Genomic DNA, 26,625 nt, shown 5'->3' with positions numbered 1-26,625 from the left:
CTCTCCTTCTCGAGCTCCTCATCTCCAAAAGCCTCCTCATCAATACCTTCCCCGTCGTACCCGCACGCGACAAGCAAATCCAAGCCAACATGAACATCCAGCAAGCGCGGCAGCCAGACCCGAGCTTCGCTCGTACAACAGCGCTCATGGTCAACATATTCTCCATGACCACAGAAGCGGTCGATCAGCGCAAGCTTCTGAGCGCGAGGGAAGTGGGCGGTCAGCTACATCTGCGCTTCCGCCTCAAATGGGATATCAGTCCCGGAATTCTCGCTCGAGAGCGAAGGTCCGTGACAGACGAGAGCTTCAAAGCATTTAAGTCGCACAACTACTGCGTCTTTGCGTGCAAGCTCCTAGCGGGTCTTTTGGCTTGGCTAGTCGAGGGTGAGTAGTATTTCGATTGTTTACAAGAGATTCTCACCGCTAACAAACTATGACGCAGAACTACGCCTTCCAATCGATGTCGAAGAGGTGGAGATTCACGGGGTCTACGAGATCAAACCCGTCGTCTGCATCGAGAGCTCGACCGGCAGGAGAAGGCGGATTGCCGACGTACACACGGTGTTCAAAATCACCTCCCCCAACGACGATGGAGAGGGCGTCTACATCGACCCCTCAGCGCCCCAGTACCTACGACCCGCGGGCGTATACCCCGTCAGAGGATACCCTGCATACCCGGACGAGGAAGTGAAAGTGCCGATAGAGTTCTTCTCCTTGGGATACAATTACTCCCAACACCTCAACAGCGTTCACGAGAACGAAGCCAGTTCGTCACGTTCCCGCACCCTGCGCACAGAATTCCGAACCGAAGCGATCGTGCGAACGGTCAACAACCGGGTATACCAGAAGATGACTGGCTGCGTATGGAAGGACGTCATCAGGGGCGGCAATGATGACAAGTGGGGTGCTCTGGAGCATGATATCCTGAGCTCCGTCAAGGCGGATCTCGATGTCCTGGTGAACTACCTCGACAACAAGTACATCCCGGGCAATCTCGACAGGAACACACACTGGAAAGCCCTGGCTAAATCCTGCATGGGTACCGGGCATACGAAGGTCATGGAGTCTCTGGAGCGAGCGTCAGGACTCGAGGTGACGCGGCATCAACTTTCTTAGGTAGCTTCTTTGCGCGCGGTCAAAGACCAATTAAATCATTACACCGCAACTCATTAACCCGTGCTTGCAATCATCATCGATGAACTCTACAAGCTCATCTGAGTCCAAGTATCCTCGAAAAGGTTTTGCGTGTTTCCAGCTACGCAATATTGAGATGTCTTTCTGGTTGACTTTCAGCCTTGGCGTCCCCGACGATTGAACATATGCACGCCCAACACAACGGTTCTCGTATACTATCCACACCAGTACACTGATATCACCTGGATGAAACAGCTTCTGAGGCTGAAGATGAGCTTCCGCAGCATGAAACCCGGCATGTATTGTCCTCTGCAGAGTACAGATTGCCTACGTACAAGCCCGCAAGCAACTGATAGGACAGCTAGCCAAGGACTATGTATCTTCTCTATCCCCAACAAGCTTGAGCAGCAGCCTTTGCCCTTTCCGTCGCTTTCTCACGTACATAGTCTTCTCGATCGCTAGTCGCCATGCCCTCCAGCATCGCCCAGTTGAGGCTCTGCAGCATCTCGCGCAAGCTGATCCCAATTTTGTGCCAATATCCCTGGCAAAACTCTTTGTGGTCTTCCAGACTCATATCTCTGTGATACAAGTCGAGTTTGTATTGCCCATCACGGGTGTAATCATGCCAAAACTTGTCGCCGTTTATAATCGCGTTTGTTACTGGCCACCCCAATTGCTCTGCTGTGCCATCGAAGATGATCTCGGATTCGTCTTGCTTGCGGATGAGAAGGACCGAATGGGGCATCGAGGTCTTTTCGTTGCGGATGTGGAGGACTTGGGTCGGCCTTGGATTCTCGATTACAGCATACTCGACGTCGGCGTCGTATGCTGTAGGGATAATGTTAATTACTGGGGCCCGGCGAGGAAGCTACGATCAGGGAGTTTACAATGTAGTCGCGTCTCGACCGCCTCGTAGAAGATCGTGCAAAAGGTGTCGCACAGGTTCAGCTTCTTGTAAGAGATCTTGAGCGCTTCTGAGGTCCCTACGGGCACTTGGCCGTGGCTTTGGCGATCGCGTGTCACCAGTATATGGTCGTCGCCAAGATTGCTGGCGCCAAAGGAAGTGACAGAGAATGGGCGAAATGCGGCCACGGCGGCGTTGAATGCGATGAGGAAGAGTTCGAGACTCTCTTCGATCGTGAGTCCGGCTGTTGAAGGTGCGCTGGAAGAGGACATCGTCGGCGTTGTTCAGGGATTGGTTCTGTGCGGACAAGTCGTCGGCGGTGACAGTGACAGGAGCGATAAAGTGAGACAGTTGGACCCTTCTTTTCGCTCCGCTCGTGCACCGTCTCCTCTGAACGACATTTTGGACACAAACCCCGCTATTCCCTTCCCAGATCGCGCGATATCTCTCACCTCCGCGACACCCATAACAACTTCCGGCCGCCGTCAATCTATGCGCTCTCGCACACTCGAAACCGACTCCGGACCGCAAGCCACAATGGCAGACCATCCAGGGGTTCCTGTCTGTTTCGAAGATAGCGAATACCGCAGCGTCCGCACTCGCGTCCAGGAGAGGGCGGAGCGGAATCTGTATCGCGTCGACCGCATCGTCAACCGCCTGTTTCTCGAATTCAGCGACACGACAAACCGCTTGTCGGTCATGTCTGAGGTTGCCGACGAGAGCGGAAGTTCACTCTGGATAGGAGTGCGCAATATCGAAGGCCATCCGGGCAAGGTATCAGTACTGGAGAACCAATCCATTTCCCTCAAGGCAAGGCATGCCTATCTGTCACATAACAAGTGTGTCCTTGTTCTGAAGGCCTTTGCCCCGACAGTGGCTTTCTTCACCGAAGGTTTGTGTCCGCCATTACATCTAGCGAGACCCAAACTAAGGCTAACATCTTCAGGTCTTACCCCCTCGATAGAAGTACACGAAGCCCATATCGATCACGTCGAGCCCGACCAAGAGGTAGAGGTCACCTACTGGCAGGAGGAATACTCGGAAACGACTATGCTCACACTACCCGTCGCCGCTTGGCACTCCATGTTCAGGATCACACCGACCGACGAACACAACCTCTGTCGCCCAGAGAAGCCCGCCCGTTTGAACGATACCGGAACGTACCTTGACCCCACAGCGGCTCAGTACGGTCGTGACCAGGGGCTCAGGGACGCAGGTGTCTATCATACCCTTAGCCCGGAATCCAAGACGCTATCGTTCACGAGCCTCGGCTACCATTACTACGAATGTCAATCGGAGGAGGAGGACGTTGGACGTACACCAATTCGCGCTTTAGAAATGGAGGCATACATTCGAACGATGGACAACGCCATACACAAGGTCGTCGAGGAAGTCGGGGGGCGCGCAGAGCTCTTCGACATGTCGCCTACAAACTTTGAAGCCATATTGGAGTTAATGGCCACTCAAGCTCGGTCAGATCTTCTTGATGTTGCTGAACAGCTATATTTCCTCGACTATACTCGAACTCAAGACATAGAAGAGGGAAGCTCTGGAGATATAACCAGGTATCAGGCGGTGGCTGATGGATGCATGGGCGCAGGCCACAGGAGGTTCCTGCGAGCCTTGAGAGATCGAGTTCCTCGTTCGTGGAAGTGTGAGGACGGCTTCTCAGGTTGTGTTTACGTGGTCGAAGGCAATGACAGCGAAGGATGACGGCCTGCAGCCGCAGCCGGTGAAATGGCTCAGTCGAAATATGTCAGGGCATGAAAATTGATCCCAGATTCTTGAAACCTGTAACTTTCCATGCAATAGTCTCAATCAAGATGTCTTTTAATCGCAGTCATCGAGCTTCTCTTCGCCGTGATGAGGTTTGTCGAAGTTGTCCTAGCGTGGTGCTAATGCCGCATCGGTCAATTTCGCCCCACCATGATCTCGTGGAATCTTAACTTCCAGACATCATGTACGAATCGCACAGTCCAGTATCGGCAGATCGCGTCGCGCGATCCAAGACTGTGCATCCAAAAAAATGATGCTCTCGTAGAGTATCGCGGCTGAAAGGGGACATTAAGCCCTCGACCGACCCCACCTGGGCAGCCGTCCGAAGTCATCAAGTCCTTCGAACGGCCTGTGTTCTCGTGATGTACACAGCATGCTTCTATTCATTTATTGTCAGCTGCCGCCATTGCGATACTTGCCAGGGTCGTCATCGAATGTAGCTGTTCGACTGCATCACGTTTTGTCTACTGCATGCGGCACGTCTTCTGCGCCATTGGTGGTGCCAACAACCTCAACAGTCTTCTCGCTGCCGTTCTGCAAGACTCTCCGTGCCGCATGCTTACTATGTCTCTGTCGAGAATATCTGATGCTAGATTTAGAATGCGCCAAATCGCTCATGTGCTATTAAGCTACGGCATCAGGCGGCACGGCACGTGTGTGATAATGTAGCCAGTCGCGCTCAAATAGCCCTCGCGAGCAAAAAACAAGAACCCCGACCTAATGTCGAGCATGCGCGGATTCGAACGCGGGAGCAAAGAGTTCGGTGCCCCCAATTGGGGGCACCTACATCTCTCCTAGGCCACGAGTTAGTGGAATAACGACGAATATTTGCGAATATATAGCCAACAAAGTCGGGAAAGACACGCCCAACAAAGTATTCTGACCCGAACTCGTGGAGTCCCGTTTACGGGCCCTTCCAGGAACAAAAATGAGGTGAACCGCAATGTCCGCAAAGCCAGTGACACGCGGTGAAAACATTCGTCTGCGCACAACAGAGACCGAGGAGCCGAGGTGAAGGGGCGGGCAAAAAGCGAGCCCTTTGACTTATTGTTTGCCTCCAGGAAGAGTCGAACGCGGGAGCAAAAAAACAAGATATGGATGCGGAAACAGCAAAAGGTTCGGTGCCCGCGGCACCTACATCCTTTCCTGTGACCACTAGTTAGTGAGATAGCGACGATTTACTTTAATTATATATCCAACGGACCTTAGTTGGTTCGTATGCCTTCGAGATTTTGGATTTGTGGCTTCACTGTTGGTGGGCGGGCGCAGAACATCGCGCTCCTTCACCCAGCAGGGTCTACGGCGAATCGATCGCTCGACTCTCGTTCTCCATCAGCCGACGAGAAGGTCGTGCTACTGGTGTTGGCTAGACATCTTCCAACCCATGACCGAGTATAAGACAACGCACCTAATGGCTTCGGCAAGACTTGTGCATGATTCCAGTTGCTTGTGCGAAATGTACGAACAACAGACTTAGTAGCACCTATGGTCGTGTCCTTTTAGTGGCTTCCTTTGACGTCGTGTAGATGACATCTGATCGACTGCAATCTCTGGGCTTTGTGGTGCCATCCACCAGGCTCTTGTCTGTTCATCGACAGGATCATGGGACCGATATTGAATGTTTTTCTGAGCAATGCTCATCCTGATGCAGAATGTACAGCATGGTTGCAGATATGTGCCCATCCTCCATGAATGAACCCCGACTTGGGGGTTAGGACGCAGCCAACGAGACTAGTATTGCCAGATGATGACATCAGAACTCTGTGCTGGGAAGGAAGGAGATTCAACAGCATATCATGATCACACGTGCATGTCTCAAGCTTGACTTGCTCCAGTGACCGCAGCCTTCTAGACTTAGCGGCACATGCGGTCGGTGCAATCTTTACTTGCAGGCTGAGTGCAGCCTTGTCAACGTGTTACGGATGTCGACTTGGCCAGCCACGATTATTGATGCGTTGCGGTCATCATCCGGTCTGAGACAAGGGATAGCCTTTAGCAAGCGCACTGAGACGTCCCCCGATGTAGACTTTGGTATGATTCAAGCTGTGTTGCAGTACCGAGCGTCTCTGTGCCTAGCGAGGGCAGGCATAGGCGTTGTGCGCAGTCGGTCGATTTGATGTTCGCAACTTGAGGCGAGGGTGTTGGGGCCTCAGCTCTATGTCCGCAACTTCATCGACGACTCCGCCACCACCCCCGCAACCAACACCACGACGCAAACCACATCACCCCGGAACGACGAAATGAGCATCCGAATGGCTTGCCGCGACGTCGTGATGAGTCTTGGAGAATCCAGGATAGCGGAAATTGCACCTGAGGGCGCTCTGCCGACGAAGGGCATGCGGTGCGAAACAACTTTCCCGTCTGCGCTCCAGCGCTCGCGCAAGGGAAGCACCGATACATGAACCACCTTTCATCGCAGCACTGTAAGTTCATCTCCTCCTGGGTGTGTTACTTGTTGCCTCCTGCAGAGGTGGCGGATCGAGAGAGAACCGTTCAGTCGCGGCTTTGACGCCTCCTGGTCGGCGGCGGGGTAGATTTCAACAGGCCCAATGTGCTGCTAGAAAACTGACATCTTCCTTCTTTAGAGGCGGCGACAGAGATGGGCCGCATCAACTCAGTCTGCCACTTGAGGCCATCGCTGGCCTGCCGCTGCGGCTGGTTCACGTCTGCATCACCTCCGCGGCACCGCACCCTCAACACCGAACACACTCGCGCCAACACCACGAACACGAGGAACGACTCGACGCACATCGCTCTCCGATAGGGGGTCTTGACGGCTGTCGCTCTGTCGGCAAGCGGCTATGCATACGCACACAACGGCAGGCGACGGTAGCGGCGGCGGCGGCGCCCATGGGGAATGCTGCGACCGCCGCGACTGGCACAGTCAAACAGTTCACAAACTCTTTATCCTTGCGAAGTAGTGTGGTACCCCAGGAAGTCTCGATCTTGGTTGTTGTCGCAGTGCGCAGCGTAAAGCCGCTGGCTCCCAAGACGGACAAAGGAGGCAACAGACTACAGTTTCTGCGACATAGCGACTGGAGCGAAGCAGGCAAAGAGAGCCCTCTTCCCTTAGGACCAACAGGTCGCCGAGGACTGAGACTGTTTCGCATTGGAAGCCGTCACGACGTGACCGCCGGCTTGCGTCCGCGGCTGAGCTCTCCGCAGAGAAGGACGGAACCGTAAGTACCCTTGCGACAGCAGAGGTGGCGATCGGTCCGGGTGTGCAGAGATGTGGAACACCATGCTCAAGGCGACTGCATGTTTGCTCAAGCTGGCCTCAACATGGTACGGAGTTCTGTGCCTGCCTCACCTAGCGGCGTTATCTTGAGTACACACTGACAGGTAGCCAGGTACCTCCTCCGCTGACGACCGCATCACAACGTTGTCTCCTTCGCAGGCATACAACTTTGAACGCGCCGCCATTCGCATACGAACGAACGTCGATCGCTTGCCTCAGCCGCCTCTCACGCATACAAGCAGCATTCCAGACACGTCTCTGGCGTACGAATATGCAAGGTTACAACAAAACATGACAGACTCGGCAGCAGTCAAGAGCGTCGTGCGGAACCCACGTTGCGAATGGGAAAGCTTTTGGTGCGATTTGGCGGGTGGACGCATAACAGATGATCCTCCGTAAGGTTCAGCTGGCCGGTCTTCAATGGCAATGGCAGATGGACACGATAGGCAGTCTTGGAGAGAAGCACTGAAGACGCCTCATCTCATTGCCGTGTCAGACGGGGGCAAGACAATAAGACGGCGATCAGATGGGATACGATGCACACCTGGCCAAGCTTGGATGCGGTACCGTCATGGCGGCCATGGGATTAGCCCTGCTCTAGGCTCCTTGCAGCAGCGCAACCGGCTGCGAAGACGGGCCTGAGGCGGCACAGTGTCGGCGACTGGTCGAATGTGTCGCAGTCTTCATCCGGGATGGAATTTTCTCGGAACGCTCCTCACGCCCTGCGACCAAACCGCTCTCAACTCCAAGCTCTTCCTCAAACGCAGTCTGGGTCTTTTATGCCGGATAAAGAGACAGCGGTTACTCGCCTGATAGCCTGCAAGACGCGAAACGTGATGATGATGATGATGGATGCATCATCTGGCAAACGTTCTGACAAGCAAGCCTGAGTCGCTGCAAAGAATCTGAGGCATACCGAAGACTAGACAGGAACAGAAAAAAGAGATGGAAAGATGTGACTGATGGGCGTGGACGTTGAAGAAAATGAGGGTCGTCGAGAAAGAGGTGGAACGCTGTGACTGATGGCCATGGACGTTGAGGAAAGCGAGGATCCTTGAGAAAGAGATGGAAGGAGGTTTGACGCGCATGTGGCAATGTCGGAAGCTGCCCTGGTGGGGCCTGCCGACTTCATCCGCCGCGGCGAATGCAGCGGACGAACACGAAAAGGAACCAAGGAGCAATACTCACAACCCCCAGCTCGATGCAATGACCAGATGCCCTGGCATCGTCGGGCGGTATGCAGAGATGTCTTTGTTATCTCAAGACAGAGTATGACGTCGCTGACGTGCGACTTCTCAAAGCCTCCTCAGGTACAGGCTACCGCGCCATGGGTAACTTGGGTGATCTGGCACCGGTCATCGCTATCGTCGGTTAGGGCACCATCCTATGGTACCTGGCACGTATTGTTTGACTAGAAGTCAACGAACCATCAGCACGACCAACTCATCACAAGAGTAGTTCGGCATATTCGCTGTCGTATCATCACTCCAGACTGGCAGAAATCTCGTCCACAGCCAGGCCGCATTACCATGTCTGCTACCTCGTTGGCGACGGCGAGACGCTCTACACTCTGTGCACTGCACGCAATACTCACGAGCTCCAAACGCCTCTGCGGCTGCAACTCCATACATGGCGATGTGAGTGGCCCCCAACATGCCAACCGGGGATATTAGGGCGACACCATCAAACCAGGGCATCTACGCCTGACTCGCTGTCGATCGTTATTCGCAAGGCTGCGTGAATCCAATCTCAAAGCCGTTACGCGTATGTGCTACGACTTTGTCGAGAGCACTTTGGAGCTCGATTGGCATGGATCATAGTCGTCGATCGAGTCACCGGGAGCGCCGATTATTAGTCCGAGCAGCTAAAGTCGACGATCGCCTGGGGTACGGCTCGTACTTCGTTGAGGTTTCTCGTCGTGGAATGCGTCCTTGTCCGTATTTCTACAACGCGATAGCGATAATGTCTCTCAGACTCCTGGGTTGAAGAGGAGTGAAATCGGGTGCGGAGAGCGAGCCATGATGGATCAAGGAAACCGTTGTCGTGGAACTCACTTCAAACACATCGACTTACTACGGGCAGAACCCTCTCCTCCCTTGAACTTCTCGATGTCACTCACACCACTCAACACTTCCAAAGAGATGCATAGGCCCGTATCTCCTAGACTGAAGCGCGCAGAAGCTTGACTTTTGCATTGTGCGACGATGCTTGACAGTGCTAGAACGGCTACGTGTCGCCTGCAGTGGAAATGGGGGGTGTGGGCAACGAAGAGACGGACGAGGTAGGAGAGGCACGAAATCGAACGATCTATCACTCATCTCCCGGCTTTCAATTCGACCGCAAGCGGTGGATATCAAAGAGGCACAGAGAGGGAGACGTCGGCCTCGAAGCCGCGAGCCTGTAGCAAGAAGATGGTGTCTGAGGATTGCATGTCAGCAATGACGTTGCATAGGACACCGTCGTCTGTCCCAAGCAGATTTCGGAGCAAGACATGCTGCTGGTCGGACTGCCGAACACATGTTTTGCGGGAGTTTGAACCTGCCTCCGTACTCCCTTGTCAAGCATCTCTTCGGAGATGGACCGGAGAGCAGTACGCACCACCATGTGCGTCGGCCAGCTGCCGCCGTCTGTCAACTCAACCACACAGGCCGGGACGCACGCCATTAACCTCTTTCCATCCTGGTTCACATACGCGTATGTATTCCGTGTCCATATCATATGAGGAGAAGCTGACGCAACTTAGGTAGCCGAACTGGGTGGGAGACGAAGAGAGATTGTAAGATATAGGATGGAGGTTGAAGCGGTGGCGATACGAGATTGGGAGGAAGGTAAGAGACCGTTGAGAGACGCGATTGACTCTGTGCTGACCCGGAGGCAGGTGGACGTTGCGGTATCGTCGCGGAGATAAGGTGATGGGTGTGCGAGCCTGGCGGCTCACAATGCTTCGTGGGAAGCCCGGCTGCGCGGTGGATGTAGCGAGCGGCAATCAATCCTTTGCCGAATTCTCCCAGTCCGATGCACTGTGCCCAGAGTTTCCAGCGCCCGGTATGCGTTCTAACTTCAGACAGGTATGCTAATCGCCGTATAGGAGGTCGCGAGTGAGGTGGGGTTGGAGCCGCAGGATGCTCGCCGGCGGAGGATCAAGGAGCCGCGCCATCGTCGCCTGACAACGCACGTCGACAGCGCAAGGCCATCCGAGGGAAGCTCGACGAGCTCGAGGGCCTCTTCGGTATCTTGTTGGTCTCTCTCGCGATGGTGGACGGGGCAGTCTATGGCGTGGATTCGGCGGCTTCGGTCAAGCTCTCGGTCGTGTCCTATGCTACGGCGGCACGTTAGGAGCGAGCGGAGCTGCTCTACCGTAAGAGGAGGAATGTGTCATCGCCAGAAGCCAGTCCGAGACTGTAGCCTCGATGTGGTGGGGTGATTGGGTTGGGGTAGTCTGTGGGCTTGAGGAAGGGGCAGAGAATCGAAGCAACCAACTTCAATCTCGGTCCGTGCGCTGGAGGTGCCTTCCCCGAGCAGCCCAGCAACACCACCACCGCCCTCACAGAGCTGCATGAGGCACCCTCAAAGCTGCTCCTGGTCCATACGAACCTCCTCAGCTGCATTGGCTGCGCGACATCAGGGCGAAGATGACTCCTTTGCCAGCTGCAGATCGGGAAACCTCCGCAGGGCAAAAGAAAGTCCGGGGCCGACGACATCCCTAGCAGCGGTGACGGGACTTCACGAGCGCCTACGACAGGCATGCATACTCAACAGGATCTCGCCAGACACGTCTCGCATCTCCCAATACAGCGTGTCGCCTTCTCCGTCTATGCGCATCGCCGCAGCACAGACGATAGGAGCGGCTGCTACAGCTGATGGCAACCCTGGATCTCGCGACCGGAGCGGAAAGAATCACAACAATAGCCGCTGAGCCTCCGGATCTGTGTGGTACTCGAAGATCCTCGACAAGGCGACATCGGCGGCATCTTGCAAGCGGATCGAGTACTCGCGGCGAACAACGGAGGTGCCGGTGAACGACGACCGTCTAAGGAACAAATGCCTTCGTGTCGCACACCCACGATACCGGTCGTACACGAGACGATCGTACAATTTATACTTCTCAGGTTCATGGGCACTCGACATTCGACATCATCGATGGAGAGAACGCCATTAATTCACGAGGCATGATTCTGGGGCCGAGGGATAACTCGAGCTGATGAGTCGCACAGTCTCGCAGAAGCTCGGTAAGAGCCCGAATCTCGCTCTATCGAACATCGCGTAGCCCGCCGGCTCAGAGCCAGTATATGAACACTCGGAAGGAAACGTTCTGGCGAGTATGTGCATCGTGATGTCTTACTATAAACCTTGGAACATCCTGCATCGGGAATGACGCTGAATCTGAAGATCTGCCATGTTACTTCTTCACATACTGGTAGGCAGCTAATCGGACGCATCTAGCCATTGCAGATCTGTCGTACATGGAGCAGGTGTAAAGGAGTTGGTAACCGGTGTTGGTCTATTCCAACGCTACAACTTATGGAGATCAGATCAACTTCAGTGAGTCTCCGTCGCCATCCTTTGAAGACGTCTTCCACAAGTTCATGTACTCCATTCCCATGCCCACATCCCAATCCTCTTTAAGATCCAACTCTTCGTTCTCCACCACATCTTGTTCCGTGATCTTCCCATCGTCTAGTGCTTCTCGTAACTCCTTGAGTGCCGCGTCATCTGTCAAGCTCTGCTTTAGCTCCTCGAAAAAAATTTCACGTTCCTTCCAAAGGTCTTCTAGTGTGTCCGTCTCTTTTATCTCGCCTACTGCTCGATCATGGATCATTTTGCACTGATCGTTGGCTTGCTTCCAATCTTCTTCTTTGATCTGCTCTGGTCGCCAGTGTTCAGCAACCTCCGTGTTTCTCTTCCACATCTTCCTGGCTAAGTGGAGGGTATGCTCAAGCTCCTTGGACCGATTGTAAGGCATAATCCCCCCAAAGTCGATGAGTGTTACGGTCGGGAAGACGTCGTCATCTTTGTTGCTTAGCATGACGTTGCCGCCTCCTTTCAGGTCAATATGGCAGTATCCGTGCTGTTTGAGGTGCCTTTGGACGCGTACGAGTTCGGCAAAGACGTGAAAGACGACACAAGGTGGCAGCCCGTGTACTTTGTATGTCGCGTGTTGTCTTAGTAGATGATGGATACTGCGCCCAGGAATGTATTCAAGAGCATGCCAGTTGGGAGTCTCCATGCCAGGGTAGCCACGCACAGCGGCGATTAGATGATCTCTATCGCCTTCTATTTCTTTAAGCTCATCGAGTAAGCTTTTCTTGATGGATGTAACCTTCTCGCCTGAATTGATTTTGAGAGCTACGCATGACGCCAGGGTTTTCGGACTAGAATGATGTACAGCGAGAACGACATAACCTTCGTAACCTGACCCGAGATGCCTGAGAGCAATGAATTCCTTTTTTGCGCTCTGTGGAAATTTAAAGTCGCGAACGCGATCTGCGTCTGACGCCATTAATGAGGTATGCTACATTACTACAATGGACGCGCATGAGGAATATATAGATCAGCATGGAGCAAACTAGCATGCTTTACTAGTCATCTGGGTATCCAGCAATCACATTGTAGGCTACACAATCACGCAAATGGGCAGCAGTAACGACCTTGCGGCACATCAGCCCACACGATTGATAGTGTCCTAACGTTCATGGCAAGCTTGAGGTATACCGCGCTCGGGTTTCAGACTTCCATTACTATCTATACACGCCGATGTCTTCTGCAGCTGCCAATAATCTACAGACTTCCGTCAACAATGACGTCTATGTCGCCGTCCTCCATCGCCTGCCCCTACTCCTCATCCCCAACCACTGCATCCCAAAGCGCCTCCCTGACGTCCGCCGACCTCCCCTTGTCGTATAGCTCCTTCGCCGAGCAATCCGCCAGATTCCTCCACCTCCTCTTGAGGTCTTTCCACGACAGTTGTCCCTGTGGGTCGTAACCCGCAACGAACGAGTACAATCTGTCTCCATCCCTCAAACTCCTTCCCTTACTATCCTTGAGCTTGTCGCCCTTCTTGGTGGTGCGCAATTCGTCTGGGATGCGTGCTTCGCCGTTTGTGAGATATTGAAGCAGATTCATGATCTGCTTGACAACGGCTTGCTCGTCCCACACAGCAACATCCTCGAGGTGCACAATCTGTACTTGAGGCAACTCCTGCTCCATTGTAGGTGATAGGAGGATGTTGGTTGCGCTGAGATCTGAGTGGCAGATGTTGTTCGGTTCGAGGTCCATGTTGTGTGTGTTGATGAGGTCCGCGAAGATCTTGCAGACGAGGAAGGGTGGGAGGCCGTCGGGAAAGAGAGCGTCCTTGAGGCATTGGAGGCATGTCATTATATGAGCTTGATGTGGGTATCGGTTTCGACAATGGAGACGATTTGGGTAATGGTATCGAGGAAAGAGATGATGTTGACTCGATAGTAAGGTACGGAAAGGTCAAAAGTCTGTTTGCAAGAAACGCGATGGCCTGCGAGTGTGTGCGTGTGCCGGCTAGTCTTTGATAGGCGAGCTTTACGCGGTGACTGCGCGGCTCATTTAAACTCACGGAAAGTTTCATCAGTGAACGTGGAAAATTTGACGAATCAGGGACTAAGGATACACATAAGAGACAGACATGAAAGAAGTAAGGGCATGCATTTACTACACTAAATCGACTATAGAAGTCGCTAATGACGGAGTTGAACACTCAAGTATACTCAAGCCTTCTTGTCCTTTGACGAGATCACGCCAGTCAGCTGGATAGCGTCGTCCACCAAGTTGTTGAGCTGATCAAATTCGCCCGCGAGCCACCTATCTAGCAAAACCTGGTCTTCACTAACAAATGTAGGGCGCTCTGCCGGCAGAACCTTGGTGCATTCTTTGAGATCATTGATGTTGTTGACGCCAAGAAGAGACAAACGTGTGTAGGCTTTAGCGTAGTCCTGCATCAATGTGTTAGCTAGGTCCTTTTCTCGGGTATTTGGCGAGTCATACCGCATTCCATTGAGGCTGAGCAGTACCTCGAACGCTAAACTGCGCCCAAGAAGCGCTCGTCCTCGAGTCCTTGCTCAAGTTGATGTCGCTTTGAAACTTGATGATACGAACAGGTGTATTAGGGTTTGTCGTCTGTGGGTAGAAGGCCATGTCCCAGACACCGGGAGTAGAGTCTTGTGGGTCGCCGTCGCGGCTAGTGTCGACAAAGTGTTGCTGCGATGTAGTGTGCGCCCCGACCAACGCGACTAGATCGTGTGCATCGATAGTCTTGTCTTGGAAAAGCTTGATGAGCTTATCCGCAGAGTCCTTTTCTCCAGGGAGAAGACCAGTAGGCCCAGCTTTGCTATTGTCCTTACGCCCAATGAATGTTCTGACCCTGGGTCCAAGTGGACATACAACAGTGGCGACGTTGGCACCAAACTGGATGATGTCCGCCATGCTCATTCCGTACTGGTTGTATTTGGTGTACCACTTCTTCGTTTGGTCGGCAATCGCAGATAAGCCGTTGTTATCTGTACGCGACATCTCGTCGCTGAGGAGAATACTGCCGTCTGCACCGCCATAACTGCTGCTCTTAGACCATACGCCTGCGTCATGGAAGCCCAGACGAACAGCTTGACGAGCAAACTTGCTGCAGCGACCGGAAGTACCGTTGAACTTGGCCGTCATCTCGTACGCGAGCCACTTCCAATGACAGCACATGTCGGCTTTGCAGGCGGCACTGCCGATGTTGCCAGCAGGGATGGAGTTATCAATGGTAGCAGACTCCGCAGACTTCTGGTCGAGAATGATCGCTTTGATGTCTTTGCCGATGGCAGTGAGCTTGGAGTCTGCGAGTGTCTTCAGGTCGCCGATGAGCTCTTTCGATGCTTGTCGCTTTTCACGGGCAGCGAGATGGCGCATCTCTGCCATGGTATCGCCCATCCCTGGGTGAGCTTCCGTGAGGGGCATGCATGCCAAGAGAGCATAGCTGAAGTAAGAGAAGGCTTTCATCTTGCTTGATGATGATGATGCACAACTATGGAGTGACAAAGCGGACGACTTGATATGAGTGAAACGATCGTGCTTGGATTCAGACTCTTATAGACTTCCTCTGAGTAACCCTAAGGAGTACATCTCGCTTTAGTGATACTTTAGATTGAGACATAATTGCCACTGACCATCCAGAACGCCGGTATTAAGGTGCAGATGGATAAGGCCGCTGTTTACCCTGCATATACTGTCATACCATATGGCATTCACCTCGCTGATCAAGAGCTTCTGACCCCGTCTTCATCGTATCATATCCGGGTGTAAAGTCGAAAGACCATCTGAAAGGCCGAGAATCCGGAAAGGAAGGAGCTGACAGCCAAGAGGTAAGATCGGAGGCTAGATGATTGGTTAAGACCGAGCAAGGTGGTGAGAAAGACGTGCCTGGATACCGGGTACGCGAACACGGGAGGCGAAGATTGGTTTGGAATGCTGCCGTAATACGTGAAGTATATTGCACGTACAGCTGAACGCAGAGCTGGAATCATCTCGTGTAGTAGTTAGGCTACGCAGGGGCTGAGACTGATACTTATTCTCGCGGGTCCTTCTGTGAAGAACGTACCAGTTACACAGTATCAAAGGTCATCAGCTTCGGTGTACTGTTGTGTGGTGTAGATCACAGTACGCTCTTGCTTCTGAATAGCTATCATGCTTCTGTCAATAGCAATGAATACGCGAGATATTAGACGGCGGCCGAAAGGACCGGTAAGTCCAGACGCAGGCAATATACCGAGCTCGTATAGGGAACAGTTGGATGGTCTTCGGGTGATACGACTATTCTTAGAAGCTGCCAGTGTGTCGGTCCCAGGTTGCAGGCGGTAGATCCTGCGACCGCAATATCAACCCGTCGATGGTGGAACCGAGCTACGTTAGTGCTTCAGCCTCACAATCAAAGTAGATCTGGGCATATACTCCCAGGACCACTGGCGATCGTATTCGACGCGCCGCGGACGGCACTGCAGAGCGAGACGAAAAGAGGCGTCGAGCGAGAACGGATTTTAGAGCGACCAGGTAGTGATGCGTGTGGCAGACAACTGCAGTGAACCGGTAAGCTGCAGGCCAGGGCGCCGCCGCCAGGCGAGTAACATTTAGCCGGATAACACACAGTACTCCACGGCTTCTTCTTCGTACCGAGCCATGGTTCGATGCCAATACAAGAGGCTGCCTTTGCATGTGCGTCTTGTTTAGCATACCAAACACGTGGTTTGCTGTGCCTTCTGCCAGAGATGTAATGTCGATCGTTCATCATGCGTGATGAAAGCCGAGATCATGAACTTCTTCCTACGCATATATCGCATACGGTTGTACAGGATGACAAGCCGAGGGTATAGGATGCTGATAAGCCGGTACTTGTGACGGTACTGGGCTACTCCAAGCAATGGATAACACTCGACGTGATCGGTCGCGAGGTTCGATGGAGTCGGCGTGTGCTGGCGCATACGTTGAGGAACGACGCAGTAAAAAGGTCACATTGTCCAAATGGAGGACCTCAGCTTGTGTGTTCCTCCATTTTGCAGCTGCGGTCGTCGCGGTGTGGACTGCTCATGGCACGAAGGAAAGCCCGTCATCCGCCAGTGGACCTCGGAGGTTGAGGCTGAGAAGGCAGATCCGCGCGCTGTGGGCTGCCGAAGAAGTCCGGGTGAACACAAATGATGCGCACACACCAGCAGGACGACTGTAACGCATTGAGGGTTGTAGAGGCCGCCGTCGCGAAAGCTGGCGCTGCTGGGTCAGAAGGGGATGAAGGAGATGACGTGGGGCCGGGCCGAAATTGCGCCATCCGGACTCGGCCTAGACGGGATCTAATTCCATCCCTACTAGAAGGCCATCTCTCTTCACAGCCACCAACTTCCAACACCAAAACGCCGCACAGTCGCGCTGCGCCCAATAGCAAATCTCCGCAAAGATCGAAAGGGTTGAAAGGATGGGCACAGTCGCAACTTTGCTCGTCTTTGATACCGACGGTGTTGGAAAGTAACACAGGCGCCGCAATGCTGCGGACCGCGATCGGTTCTCATGGCGCAGCCGCGCTCAGCCCTTACAACAAGACGAGCTCTTTCTCTCGTATCTCAGGCTCTCCGTCGCTTCATTCATGCGTGTTGTTGATCTTGTTAGCTTGTCTCTAGTCCACACAACCCCCTCAGTCTCCTTACCAGCGCTTGAGTCGTCAAGTGCATCCCAACGCTCGTTTGCACCTTTTCTAATTCTAGTTTGCTATACAACCGCCCCCGCGAAGATGCTACCGAGCAAACTGCGACGCCTGTCTAGCCTGTTCTCGAACCCGAAGACCTCCTTCCAGGTCCTATCAGATCTCAACCTAGACTACGAATCACAATACCTCGCGTTCCACGTACCCGTCGCGGCGCCCTTCTTGATACTTGCTGGAAACATTGGCAGGCTTATAGACTACGAGCTGTATCTGTGGTTTCTGATTCGACGGTGTGGTCTTCATGAGAAGGTATTTCTGGTTCTCGGTCCGCTGGAGTTCCACGGCATTAGCTGGATGGACGGCTTACAGTTGGCGCACAAGATGGAGAGAGAGCCTTCTCTGAAGGGGAAATTGGAGATACTATACGAGACGGGAAGCGACGTGCCGGGCACGAACATTACGCTGCTTGGCTGCACGCTGTGGAGTAACATACCGGATTCGGACGCACCTGCTGTGCTGCGAAAGATGCCCGAATTCAACAGGGATACCGGTATAGAGATGTGGGACGTCGTCAAGCACAACTCGGAGCATAAAAGGGACTTGAGGTGGCTCTTGGATGCAGTCAACAGCCCCAATGCATCACCGAGTGGCGCGTTAGCACTGACATGTTCCGGAGCGTCAAAAGATGAGCGACAGATCGTCGTTGTCACGTCCTTCGCGCCAGATCTACCTGGTTGTTTGGACTCCTGGCACGTAGATGCGCCTTGGGCATCTGCATACGGGACCAATCTGCTACACGGCCCTCATTTTCGCAATGTGAAGATGTGGATCTCGGGTATGACAGGCCGGACATGTGAGTTTAAGCGAGGCGACACTAGGCTCGTGAGCAACCAGCGGGGCCGTGAGGGCGAACATGCAACTGGTCTTCTGAAAGCAGGCATGTCCGATAAGCAGAAGACCGGCCTGTTCGACGTCATGCGGGTGGTCAAGATTTAAAAATCCTTCAAGTTATACAGCCGACGGCAGGATTCGTCTCAATATTAACCAAGCCGCTAACAGCAACTCGTTGTGCACCCAAGCCTGAATGCGAGGTACGACGCGAAAATGCGAGCCCCACATATGTACGCTGACCAATCCGACGCCACGCCCTTCGACATGCGCCGGCATGTGGTCACACTTTGGCATCGTCATGCTTGCGGCGTAGCACATGCAACGTAGCAAGTAAGGAGACCCATCCTGATAGTGACTTTGGATATCCTATAACTAGCAGGATCATCTCCAGAGTGTCCTGCAACGATTGCAGAATCGTTTCCAATTTCGAGATCTACGATGTCTTCTTCCACCGAGACCGCAACTCTAACGGCATCATGTCTCTGTGGCGCTCACAACTACAGTACAACCTTTCCTGCATCCGCTCTTCCCTTACCAGGGCATGTGTGCCACTGCACGACCTGTCGGCACCTGTGCGGCTCGCTCCACACATCGCTCACATCATGGCCTGAGCCTCGCGCCAACGTCGACATTTCCAGCCTTCGGACATTCAGCTGCTGGGAGCGCTTCGACCTCTTGTTCTGCCCTACCTGCTCAAGCCCGGTCTTCTGTGCCTTCAAAGATCCGGCCAGGAATCTGGGAGTGGTCACTGGTGCGCTCGGTAACGTGGACATCGGAGGTCGCCAGTTGATCAAGTTCGGTGGGCAGGGTTTCGTGGCCGACACGGAAGATGGTGGTGCAAGTCCTTGGCTCTGTGCTCTCAATGGCGAAGGGGAAGATCTGAAGCGTTACGAAAGTGTGGTAGCCGGTCGTGGCCCTGGAGCGAAGGAGTTGCCTGCGGACTGGCCACAACCCTCCACTCTCCCGGAACTCAAAGCGAAAGGGGAAGAAAGTGTACCGATACGCTGCAAATGTGGCGGGGTAGATCTGGTACTCCAGCGTGGCGATTACAAGCACATGGCCGAAGATGAGCTGCCCTCCAACGTCGAACCTGTCAGCAGGAAGCTCAAAGCCGGCTTCTGTGGATGCGACAGCTGCAGATTGCAAAGTGGGAGTGACGTCTTTAACTGGACGTACGCAGAGACGAAGTCCATATCATTTGGAAAAGATAGCACCAAAGACTTCCCCGTCGACATGTACGCCCTCAACGAACTCATTGACGCAAAGAACCCCGCTGTGGGTACGTTGAAGTACTACAACTCTTCGCCCGATGTCTATCGCCACTTCTGCGACACCTGTTCTGCAGTGGTCTTCTACACTACTGGCAAACGACCGCAGATTTTCGATATCGCTATTGGTCTTTTGAAGTCCAAGGATGGAGCTCGGGTTGAGAACATGCTGTATTGGCCTTATGGAATGAAGTTTAGTTTCCAGGAAGATGGCGATGGAGGTTGGCGAGAGAGCGTGTACGAGAGGCTGAGAAGTAAGGCGGAGGAGTGGCGCGTCGCGAGAGGATACCCGAAGAATTGGAAGAGCAGTGCTGAGTATCAAGACATCAAATGAAGGGTGTATTTCACAAGACATCTACTGTCTACAACTATCGGCGGATGGGTCCTAGGCCAACTTCGAAAGCAGCTTCACCTGCTCGCAAAATTATGCCCAATCCATCGAACCAAACATGATCGGGAAAGAAAACCACTCAGATCCTTGTGCCTTCGTGTCGGCGCCTGTTTCCACATTGTTCAATCTCCACATCTCTATATCCTCAATCCCCACTCCAAGCATGTTCACCACCTGACCACAGTACCCGATCTGGGACTCCAACCACCTCGGCAACCTCTCCATCCTAGAATACGCAACCACATGCCAAATCTCTTCTAGAAGGTGATCATCCAGCCCTGTAGTCATGCCCAACAGTGCCTTCATATAGTCGTTCCACAGGTACTCCGCGACTCTCAACGATCTCGGGGCAGAGATCTCCTCCTTCAGCTCATCGGCCAAGTCAGCGATGTAGGGTGGTCCCCAAGGTGCAGGAGCCCAGAGCGCCTGGTTGGCCGCTCTGTGAGTGAAGTAGGGATGGCGTTGGGTGAGTCCGTAGACTAGCTTGATTGCAGCTGCGGTGTCTGGAACCGACTGTGAGGGCGTGATAGGTGTTGGTGATAGTGACGAAGTCGGAAATAGAAGGAGGTGTATCGTGAGATCTTCAGCGCGGAAGCCATTGCGAGGAGGAGGTTTGTCTGGCCTCTTGATGAGGATCTTCTCTGCGGTGATGGCGTTGTGGAAGACGGAGTGTTTGTGTAGTGCGGTAAGCGTGGCGAGGAGGGCGTGGAAAATGGCGTAGATGAATGTCGCGGATAGGCCGTGTTCAGGGAAGTTTCGAAGAAGGCATGATAGTAAGGCGCCTTCAAGTGGAAGCGTGTTTGGATTCCCCTCACATGCAGCCGCGTTGAACAGGTCGTATGGTACTGAAGAGACTTGGTGTAGTAGCAGCCTTTCTTCATGCGTTGGCTGCTCAAGCTTGCCGAGAACTTCTTGAAGGTGCGTTTGTACAATCGGCTTTTGCTGATAGGGCTGTCCATTTGAAGCCATGTTCGTATAGAGAAGCTAGAAGTGTTGGCAGGATGTTGGTCAGACAAGCAGTAGTGGGGTGATTTGTTAGAGGATACGAAGAAAGCCTACACGCAAGTAGGGAGGGTCATAGCGCCTGGATTTACCTAGGCAATCTGACGTGTCCTTCACCAGGCATCTTGTCGGCAATATAGACGTAACATGGTCGGATTATACGAGTGCCGCTCACACTTGTACATCGGCATCAGTAATCGCTAACTGTAGTATCTAACGGTATCGTTCCCACTGTTGGATAGACTGTGATCTCTATGTTCATTGCTTGTCCAGCGAAAGAGTCGGCCAGACACTTCCCTGGCAGTATAAAACGAGCGGCACATTAACGCCAGAATTTGGAAGCAGAAATTTGCAGACCATACGCCCTTTCTGGCTGTCAATAGTGCACGTATTATCCCACTGAGGTTTATCTTGATACGCTATTTCCCAACTAATATGGCGTTGTTAGCGCGTCGAGCGCTTTCACACGTGTAGTGCCAGTGATGACTTCCCTCCGGGGCTGTCGTATGCTGGAATGGTGCACACCCATGCGCACAGTCACCGTGATTTCCCATCTGGGCAGTCCTCTCACTCAACTCCGCGGCCAGCTCTGCAACCGACTTTGCAACCATCTCTTCTACCACATCTCTACCAACATTTCACGAATATGGAATCCTCCGCTCCGTCGTTCGATCAGGCGTCCGCTGTAAAACGACTCCCCGGCGCCGTCCCCAGGCCCCCATCTGAATCATTCCGCGTGGTCAAGACTCTCTCAGCGCCGAAATCTTCCGCGGGGGTGTATCTCTGTCTACCACGCGCGCTGCCCCCTCCATTCGAGCCGTCAAATAAGATTGATCCGGATATTTCCGATGACACGATCGAGAACCACGACGCTTGGAAGACCTTATCTGGTTTTGCGCGCCTCCAACAGCAACTGCCGTTGCTCACATACAAGAACCTGGGCGAAGTCCTGTACAAGAGCATGCAGGAAAACCGCACATCTTCGCTATCGGAACTACATCTGAGAATGCTGCCCCAGTTGGTGGTAGTCAAGACAAGGAAAAACACGGATGTGCTTCGCAGCGAGGCAACGCAGTTCGAGGAGCACCGTAAGAGGGACAAAGCTTCGCTATTCATCGGCTCATATGTTCTACGCGCTGAGTACGCCGACTCGTCACCCACCTCGTACACCTGTCTCCGACCCATTTTCGGTCCCACGCTGGCGCAGTTCGGCGAAGCGAATATTAAGAATGATCATGGCGGCATTCCCAGCTGGTTCGTTGCGCATATCATTTTGGGCCTGATCGATGCTGTATGCTTCCTACACGAGGAGGGTTTGGTACACGGGAAGATTGAGGCATCGAACATCATGCTCAACCTGTACCCTACGGTGCATCACCATCGGTACCGCGGCTATCCAGACATCCTGCTCATAGACTTCTCAGCCACCGGTCCAAGTAATGAAGACGCCATAAAAAAGGATGAGAGTGATATGCTCAAGGTCATAGAGCAAACCATCACCAAATGGAGCGATGTCGCCCCCTTCCTGGACAACGATGACGTCGGAGACCCTCTCATCGCTCTATTAGCTGCCGTGGAGATGACCCTCAGTGGACATTACGATGGGTACCACAGTATCTCCGACCTCCATGACGGAGCTGAGGACTTGCGACACGAAGGTCCACATCTCATACCAAAAGCCTTGATGAAATTGCTGCATGCGGACCTTGCGACGGCTGCTGAACTCGACCGCGCCGTACAAGAGCCAGCTGTGATTGAGGTAGCAGCCGACAAAGAAGCGTTTGGAGAACTTTCGGAGGACGATTCTGTGACCGTGGGTGGAAGCGACTATGGGGGTGTGAATCCTGAAACCACGGGCGACAAGACGAGGATCATTGAAAACGGAGATGTGGAGTTTGGCGAGGACGAGGAATGGGCGCGCAGCGGGTGAAGCAACCTGAGTACCGCTTTCTGATGGAGACTGAGCAAGGGAAGGAATAGAAGAAACGAGACGAGACGGATACCAAGAAAAGGATCAGAGATGACGAGAGTGTAATGAAGGAAGTCAGAATGCTGGCCTTGTTTAAAGCCTCAGCAACTATTCCGTCACTGTAATCATAGAATACGTATCTCCAACCAGGACTGTGTCTACAACCACTCCTTCGGTACTGCCCTTTCCGACCATATCCTCTCACTTTCCCAAGCCAGCCAATCTGATTTTGTCGTTGGTAAGAGTCCCATGCCATTCACTTTCCATATACCCAACGCCAACATCAGCATGTTGCATGCAATGTAAACGAGCTTGACACCGAGGAGTCGTCCAGATGTGCCGGGAGTCTCAAAGGGAGCGAAGGTGCGTTGAAGACCCAGTACAGCGAGAACGGGAGTTTTGAAGAGCGTGAAGACCATGAAGACGGAGAAGATTTGCAGAGTGTTGCCTGTCATGTACATGCCTGGTGTTGTTAGCGTCTGCTCGCGGAGTCTCCTGTCAAATGACATACCAAAAGCGTTCATGGGCAACTGCTTTGCGGGCGCGATGGCGACCTCCCACGCCTTCTTCATCTTGAGTGTATCCATCTCTTCCGGGGTCGGGGGCTGCCTCTGCGTCTTTGATGCCTGAGAGCGCTCCTTCTTGGTGAGAGAAGCCGTGTAGCCCGGTGGGTCTGAGAGCGAGGCGTTCTTCGGCTTGGATGCGGGCGTCGAGTTGAGGTCGAGCACCCACTGCGGGGGCGGTGGAGGCGATTTCGACATGATGGGACGTCTTTATGATGGCGAAGTATCGGCTATCAAAGTCTGAGATGTTGTTGCGGTGGCCAGGGTCCAGGGTCTCACGATGTTGCAACTTCGCTCGTGGTGTTGCGGAGCGGGCCTCTGGAGAGCTCCACATATGGCGGCCTTGGCGGATGCACGTCCCCTCCTCCGTGTTGACCGCTGGCAGGCTTCCTAAAAGTTACGGTTCCCAAACCTCCCAAACCATTTCTGTCGTTACGCCTCCCCAGCCCTCTTCCACGTTCCTCCGATATGTGCGACACGATACGAAGCCGATAGACCAGCGAATCAGCCATCGAACCCCGCACGCTTCCTCGAGACGGCAAGGGAGGGGCGCTAAGTCGCGAGGGAGGTTATCTTGATTGTGCTACGGCAGGCACATGCATTGGGAGGACAGCCCAGCTGGCATACGCGACATCATTAGCCCAACATGAGCCAGGGCGGCCAAGATGCGAAGCTCTTTGCGAGGGTACGTCTGTCTCGTCATTCGTGCCACCCACGTCTCCGACTTGTGCAATTGCATGTTCTCCTATTCAGCTTGTCTGTCTGCGATGAGCATCCACTGCCATGATGATGTTTCTTCCCTACACCTTTGACAACGCGCGCTTACAAAACCTCCGCACTCCCCAGGGCAAAGTTGCGGAACTCCGTGTCGAACTCAACAATGGCAACAAGAAGGACAAGAACTTCTCCCAGAAGAAGACGGCCCTAAAGAAGATTGTCGCCAATATGACCATGAGCAACAACGACATGGTCGCACTATTCATGGACATCGTGGGCTGCATGCACATACCGAGTCTGGAGATCAAGAAGATGTGGGTAGTGAGGATCACCTAAAGAAGGGCTATGCTGACGCGGGCAGGTGTTTCCTGTATCTCGTCAACTATGCCAGGATAAAACCTGACATTGCGCTCAAAGCGCTGCCCATCATTCAGGAAGACATGCACGACAACAACCCCTTAGTTCGAGCGCTCGCCCTACGGACCATGTCCTACGTTCACGTCCGAGAATTCGTCGAGGCAACCGTGCCGCACCTGAAGAACCTCCTCAAAGACTCCGATCCATACGTTCGAAAGACGGCAGCTTTCTGCGTAGCGAAGCTTTACGACCACGACCGACACTTGGTGGAACAATCAGATCTGATCGACAGGCTGAATGGCATGCTAAGAGACGAGAACCCCACAGTAGTGTCAAGTGCACTGGCAGGACTCATGGACATCTGGGAGCGAAGTGAGAACATCAAGCTTACAATCGACTATGCGAGCGCATCCAAGATTGTTCAAATTCTGCCAGACTGCTCAGAGTGGGGTCAGACGTACATTCTGGAGGCTATGATGAACTACGTCCCCCAGGACACGAGCGAAGCTGCTCTCCTCGCGGAGCGCATATCCCCACGTCTTTCCCACTCGAATTCTGCCGTCGTTCTTACCTGCATTCGCGTAATCCTCTACCTAATGAACTACATCAGCGACCAGAAAGTCGTCACTTCATTATGCAACAAGCTGTCACCGCCGCTCGTCACTCTCCTCTCCAAAGGACCCGAGATTCAATACCTAGCACTTCGCAATGCCCTCCTGATCCTACAGCGCAGACCAGAAGTATTGCGGAACGATATCCGTGTCTTCTTCTGCAAATACAACGACCCTATATACGTCAAGGTGACGAAGCTGGAGCTCATCTTCATGCTGGCGACGGAGAGGAACATCAAGGAAGTGTTGACAGAGCTTTCTGAGTAAGTTCTTCAAGATTACTGTGAATACCGGTAATTGACTCCACGGCAGATACGCTACTGAGATCGACGTCGACTTTGTGCGCAAGTCCGTACGCGCCATTGGCAAACTTGCCATCAAAATCGCGCCGGCTGCACAATTGTGCATCAGCACCCTCCTCTCGCTCGTCAGCACGAAAGTGTCATACATCGTACAAGAAGCGACCGTCGTCATCCGCAACATCTTCCGGAAATACCCCAACCAATACGAGTCGATCATCTCGACACTATGTGAGAACCTCGACTCACTAGACGAACCAGAAGCGAAAGCCGCTATGATCTGGGTCATCGGGCAATACGCGGACCGAATAGAAGACTCGGACGTCTTGCTAGAAGACTTTCTGGATACCTTCCAAGAAGAGACCCATGAGGTGCAATTGGCGCTACTGACTGCCACGGTCAAGTTGTTCATCCAAAGACCTACTCGTGGTTCTAATCTAGTACCCAAGGTACTGAAGTGGGCAACTGAGGAAACAGACAACCCAGATCTCCGCGATCGAGGGTACATGTACTGGCGTCTACTCTCCTCGGCACCCGAAGAAGCAAAGAAGGTCGTCATGGGTGAGAAGCCTCCCATCACCGCCGAAGAATCCGAGAAGCTCGACCCTGGTACCCTGGAGGAGATGTGTCTGAACGTCGGCACATTGGCTACGGTGTACCTCAAGCCAGTTAACCAAGTCTTCCGCAGCGCTCGCCCACGTAAACTGCAAGACTCGCCCGCCCTACAAAAGCATGAACTACCTACTGTGAAAGCAGCACAGCAAGCTCGTGACCGCTCCGCCGCCGAACGCTCGCGACTTGACACCACTACTAACGGTAATGGATCACTTTCGCCGACAAATGGCAATGGCATGGCGAACGCTGTCAGCGATGCAGACATGTACTTTGCTAGTGTAGGGAGGCAAAGCACGTTCGGTGGTAGTCCCATCGCGGATCAAGTTGGTGGCGGTGCTGGAGGTGGATGGGTAGTCAATCAAAACGAGCCGCAACACATGGTTTTGAGTCCTGGAGCGAATGACGGAAATCAGGATCTTTTACTTTAACGGGGGCAGTCAGTATTAGTAGATGCTTGTAGATAGTGTAATGATCACGGGGAGATGTACATCACACAAAGCTTGACGGAGGTGAGACTTTCATGCTACTTCAATGGTAGCAGACGCTTTTAACTATATGAGCCAAAGGTATCCTAGGCCCTTGTTGCCTATACGTCTCGAAGGTTAAACCAATATGGTGTGTGCCATGTGTACATATCCTCAAACTTGAACCTCGAAAATCATATCCTAATAGTCGCCCAATCAGATCATCATCTCCTT

At 53.2% G+C, this 26,625-nt stretch overlaps 10 protein-coding genes across 10 annotated transcripts; 5 read left to right on the top strand and 5 right to left on the bottom strand.

The window, feature by feature from the left end:
- Window positions 1–2,575: 2,575 nt before the first annotated feature.
- Window positions 2,576–3,751, top strand: J4E83_002330 (uncharacterized protein; the record flags this gene model as incomplete). The annotated part of the gene is made up of 2 exons (XM_049329278.1): window positions 2,576–2,930; window positions 2,985–3,751. 2 exons carry the CDS (start codon window positions 2,576–2,578, stop codon window positions 3,749–3,751), a joined length of 1,122 nt encoding a protein of 373 aa, XP_049192250.1.
- Window positions 3,752–11,580: 7,829 nt separating this feature from the next.
- Window positions 11,581–12,406, bottom strand: J4E83_002329 (uncharacterized protein; the record flags this gene model as incomplete). The annotated part of the gene is made up of 2 exons (XM_049329277.1): window positions 11,581–12,380; window positions 12,403–12,406. 2 exons carry the CDS (start codon window positions 12,404–12,406, stop codon window positions 11,581–11,583), a joined length of 804 nt encoding a protein of 267 aa, XP_049192249.1.
- Window positions 12,407–12,884: 478 nt separating this feature from the next.
- Window positions 12,885–13,427, bottom strand: J4E83_002328 (uncharacterized protein; the record flags this gene model as incomplete). Its single annotated transcript, XM_049329276.1, has 1 exon — window positions 12,885–13,427. The coding sequence occupies one exon, from the start codon at window positions 13,425–13,427 to the stop codon at window positions 12,885–12,887; it is 543 nt and encodes a 180-aa protein (XP_049192248.1).
- A 362-nt stretch (window positions 13,428–13,789) lies between these two features.
- J4E83_002327 (uncharacterized protein) lies at window positions 13,790–15,059 on the bottom strand (the record flags this gene model as incomplete). The annotated part of the gene is made up of 2 exons (XM_049329275.1): window positions 13,790–14,014; window positions 14,067–15,059. The coding sequence occupies 2 exons, from the start codon at window positions 15,057–15,059 to the stop codon at window positions 13,790–13,792; spliced, it is 1,218 nt and encodes a 405-aa protein (XP_049192247.1).
- A 2,272-nt stretch (window positions 15,060–17,331) lies between these two features.
- J4E83_002326 (uncharacterized protein) lies at window positions 17,332–18,240 on the top strand (the record flags this gene model as incomplete). Its single annotated transcript, XM_049329274.1, has 1 exon — window positions 17,332–18,240. One exon carries the CDS (start codon window positions 17,332–17,334, stop codon window positions 18,238–18,240), a length of 909 nt encoding a protein of 302 aa, XP_049192246.1.
- A 211-nt stretch (window positions 18,241–18,451) lies between these two features.
- Window positions 18,452–19,737, top strand: J4E83_002325 (uncharacterized protein; the record flags this gene model as incomplete). Its single annotated transcript, XM_049329273.1, has 2 exons — window positions 18,452–18,465; window positions 18,789–19,737. 2 exons carry the CDS (start codon window positions 18,452–18,454, stop codon window positions 19,735–19,737), a joined length of 963 nt encoding a protein of 320 aa, XP_049192245.1.
- Window positions 19,738–19,827: 90 nt separating this feature from the next.
- J4E83_002324 (uncharacterized protein) lies at window positions 19,828–20,763 on the bottom strand (the record flags this gene model as incomplete). The annotated part of the gene is made up of 1 exon (XM_049329272.1): window positions 19,828–20,763. One exon carries the CDS (start codon window positions 20,761–20,763, stop codon window positions 19,828–19,830), a length of 936 nt encoding a protein of 311 aa, XP_049192244.1.
- A 679-nt stretch (window positions 20,764–21,442) lies between these two features.
- On the top strand, window positions 21,443–22,726 carry J4E83_002323 (uncharacterized protein; the record flags this gene model as incomplete). Its single annotated transcript, XM_049329271.1, has 1 exon — window positions 21,443–22,726. One exon carries the CDS (start codon window positions 21,443–21,445, stop codon window positions 22,724–22,726), a length of 1,284 nt encoding a protein of 427 aa, XP_049192243.1.
- A 197-nt stretch (window positions 22,727–22,923) lies between these two features.
- J4E83_002322 (uncharacterized protein) lies at window positions 22,924–23,526 on the bottom strand (the record flags this gene model as incomplete). Its single annotated transcript, XM_049329270.1, has 2 exons — window positions 22,924–23,228; window positions 23,277–23,526. 2 exons carry the CDS (start codon window positions 23,524–23,526, stop codon window positions 22,924–22,926), a joined length of 555 nt encoding a protein of 184 aa, XP_049192242.1.
- Window positions 23,527–23,974: 448 nt separating this feature from the next.
- J4E83_002321 (uncharacterized protein) lies at window positions 23,975–26,355 on the top strand (the record flags this gene model as incomplete). Its single annotated transcript, XM_049329269.1, has 4 exons — window positions 23,975–24,013; window positions 24,175–24,359; window positions 24,407–25,276; window positions 25,326–26,355. 4 exons carry the CDS (start codon window positions 23,975–23,977, stop codon window positions 26,353–26,355), a joined length of 2,124 nt encoding a protein of 707 aa, XP_049192241.1.
- Window positions 26,356–26,625: the final 270 nt, after the last annotated feature.

This window comes from Alternaria metachromatica (assembly GCF_023757995.1).
Source record: "Alternaria metachromatica strain BMP 0045 chromosome Unknown scaffold_3, whole genome shotgun sequence".
Lineage (NCBI taxonomy): Eukaryota > Fungi > Ascomycota > Dothideomycetes > Pleosporales > Pleosporaceae > Alternaria > Alternaria metachromatica.
This window is presented reverse-complemented; position numbering and strand designations above follow the sequence as displayed.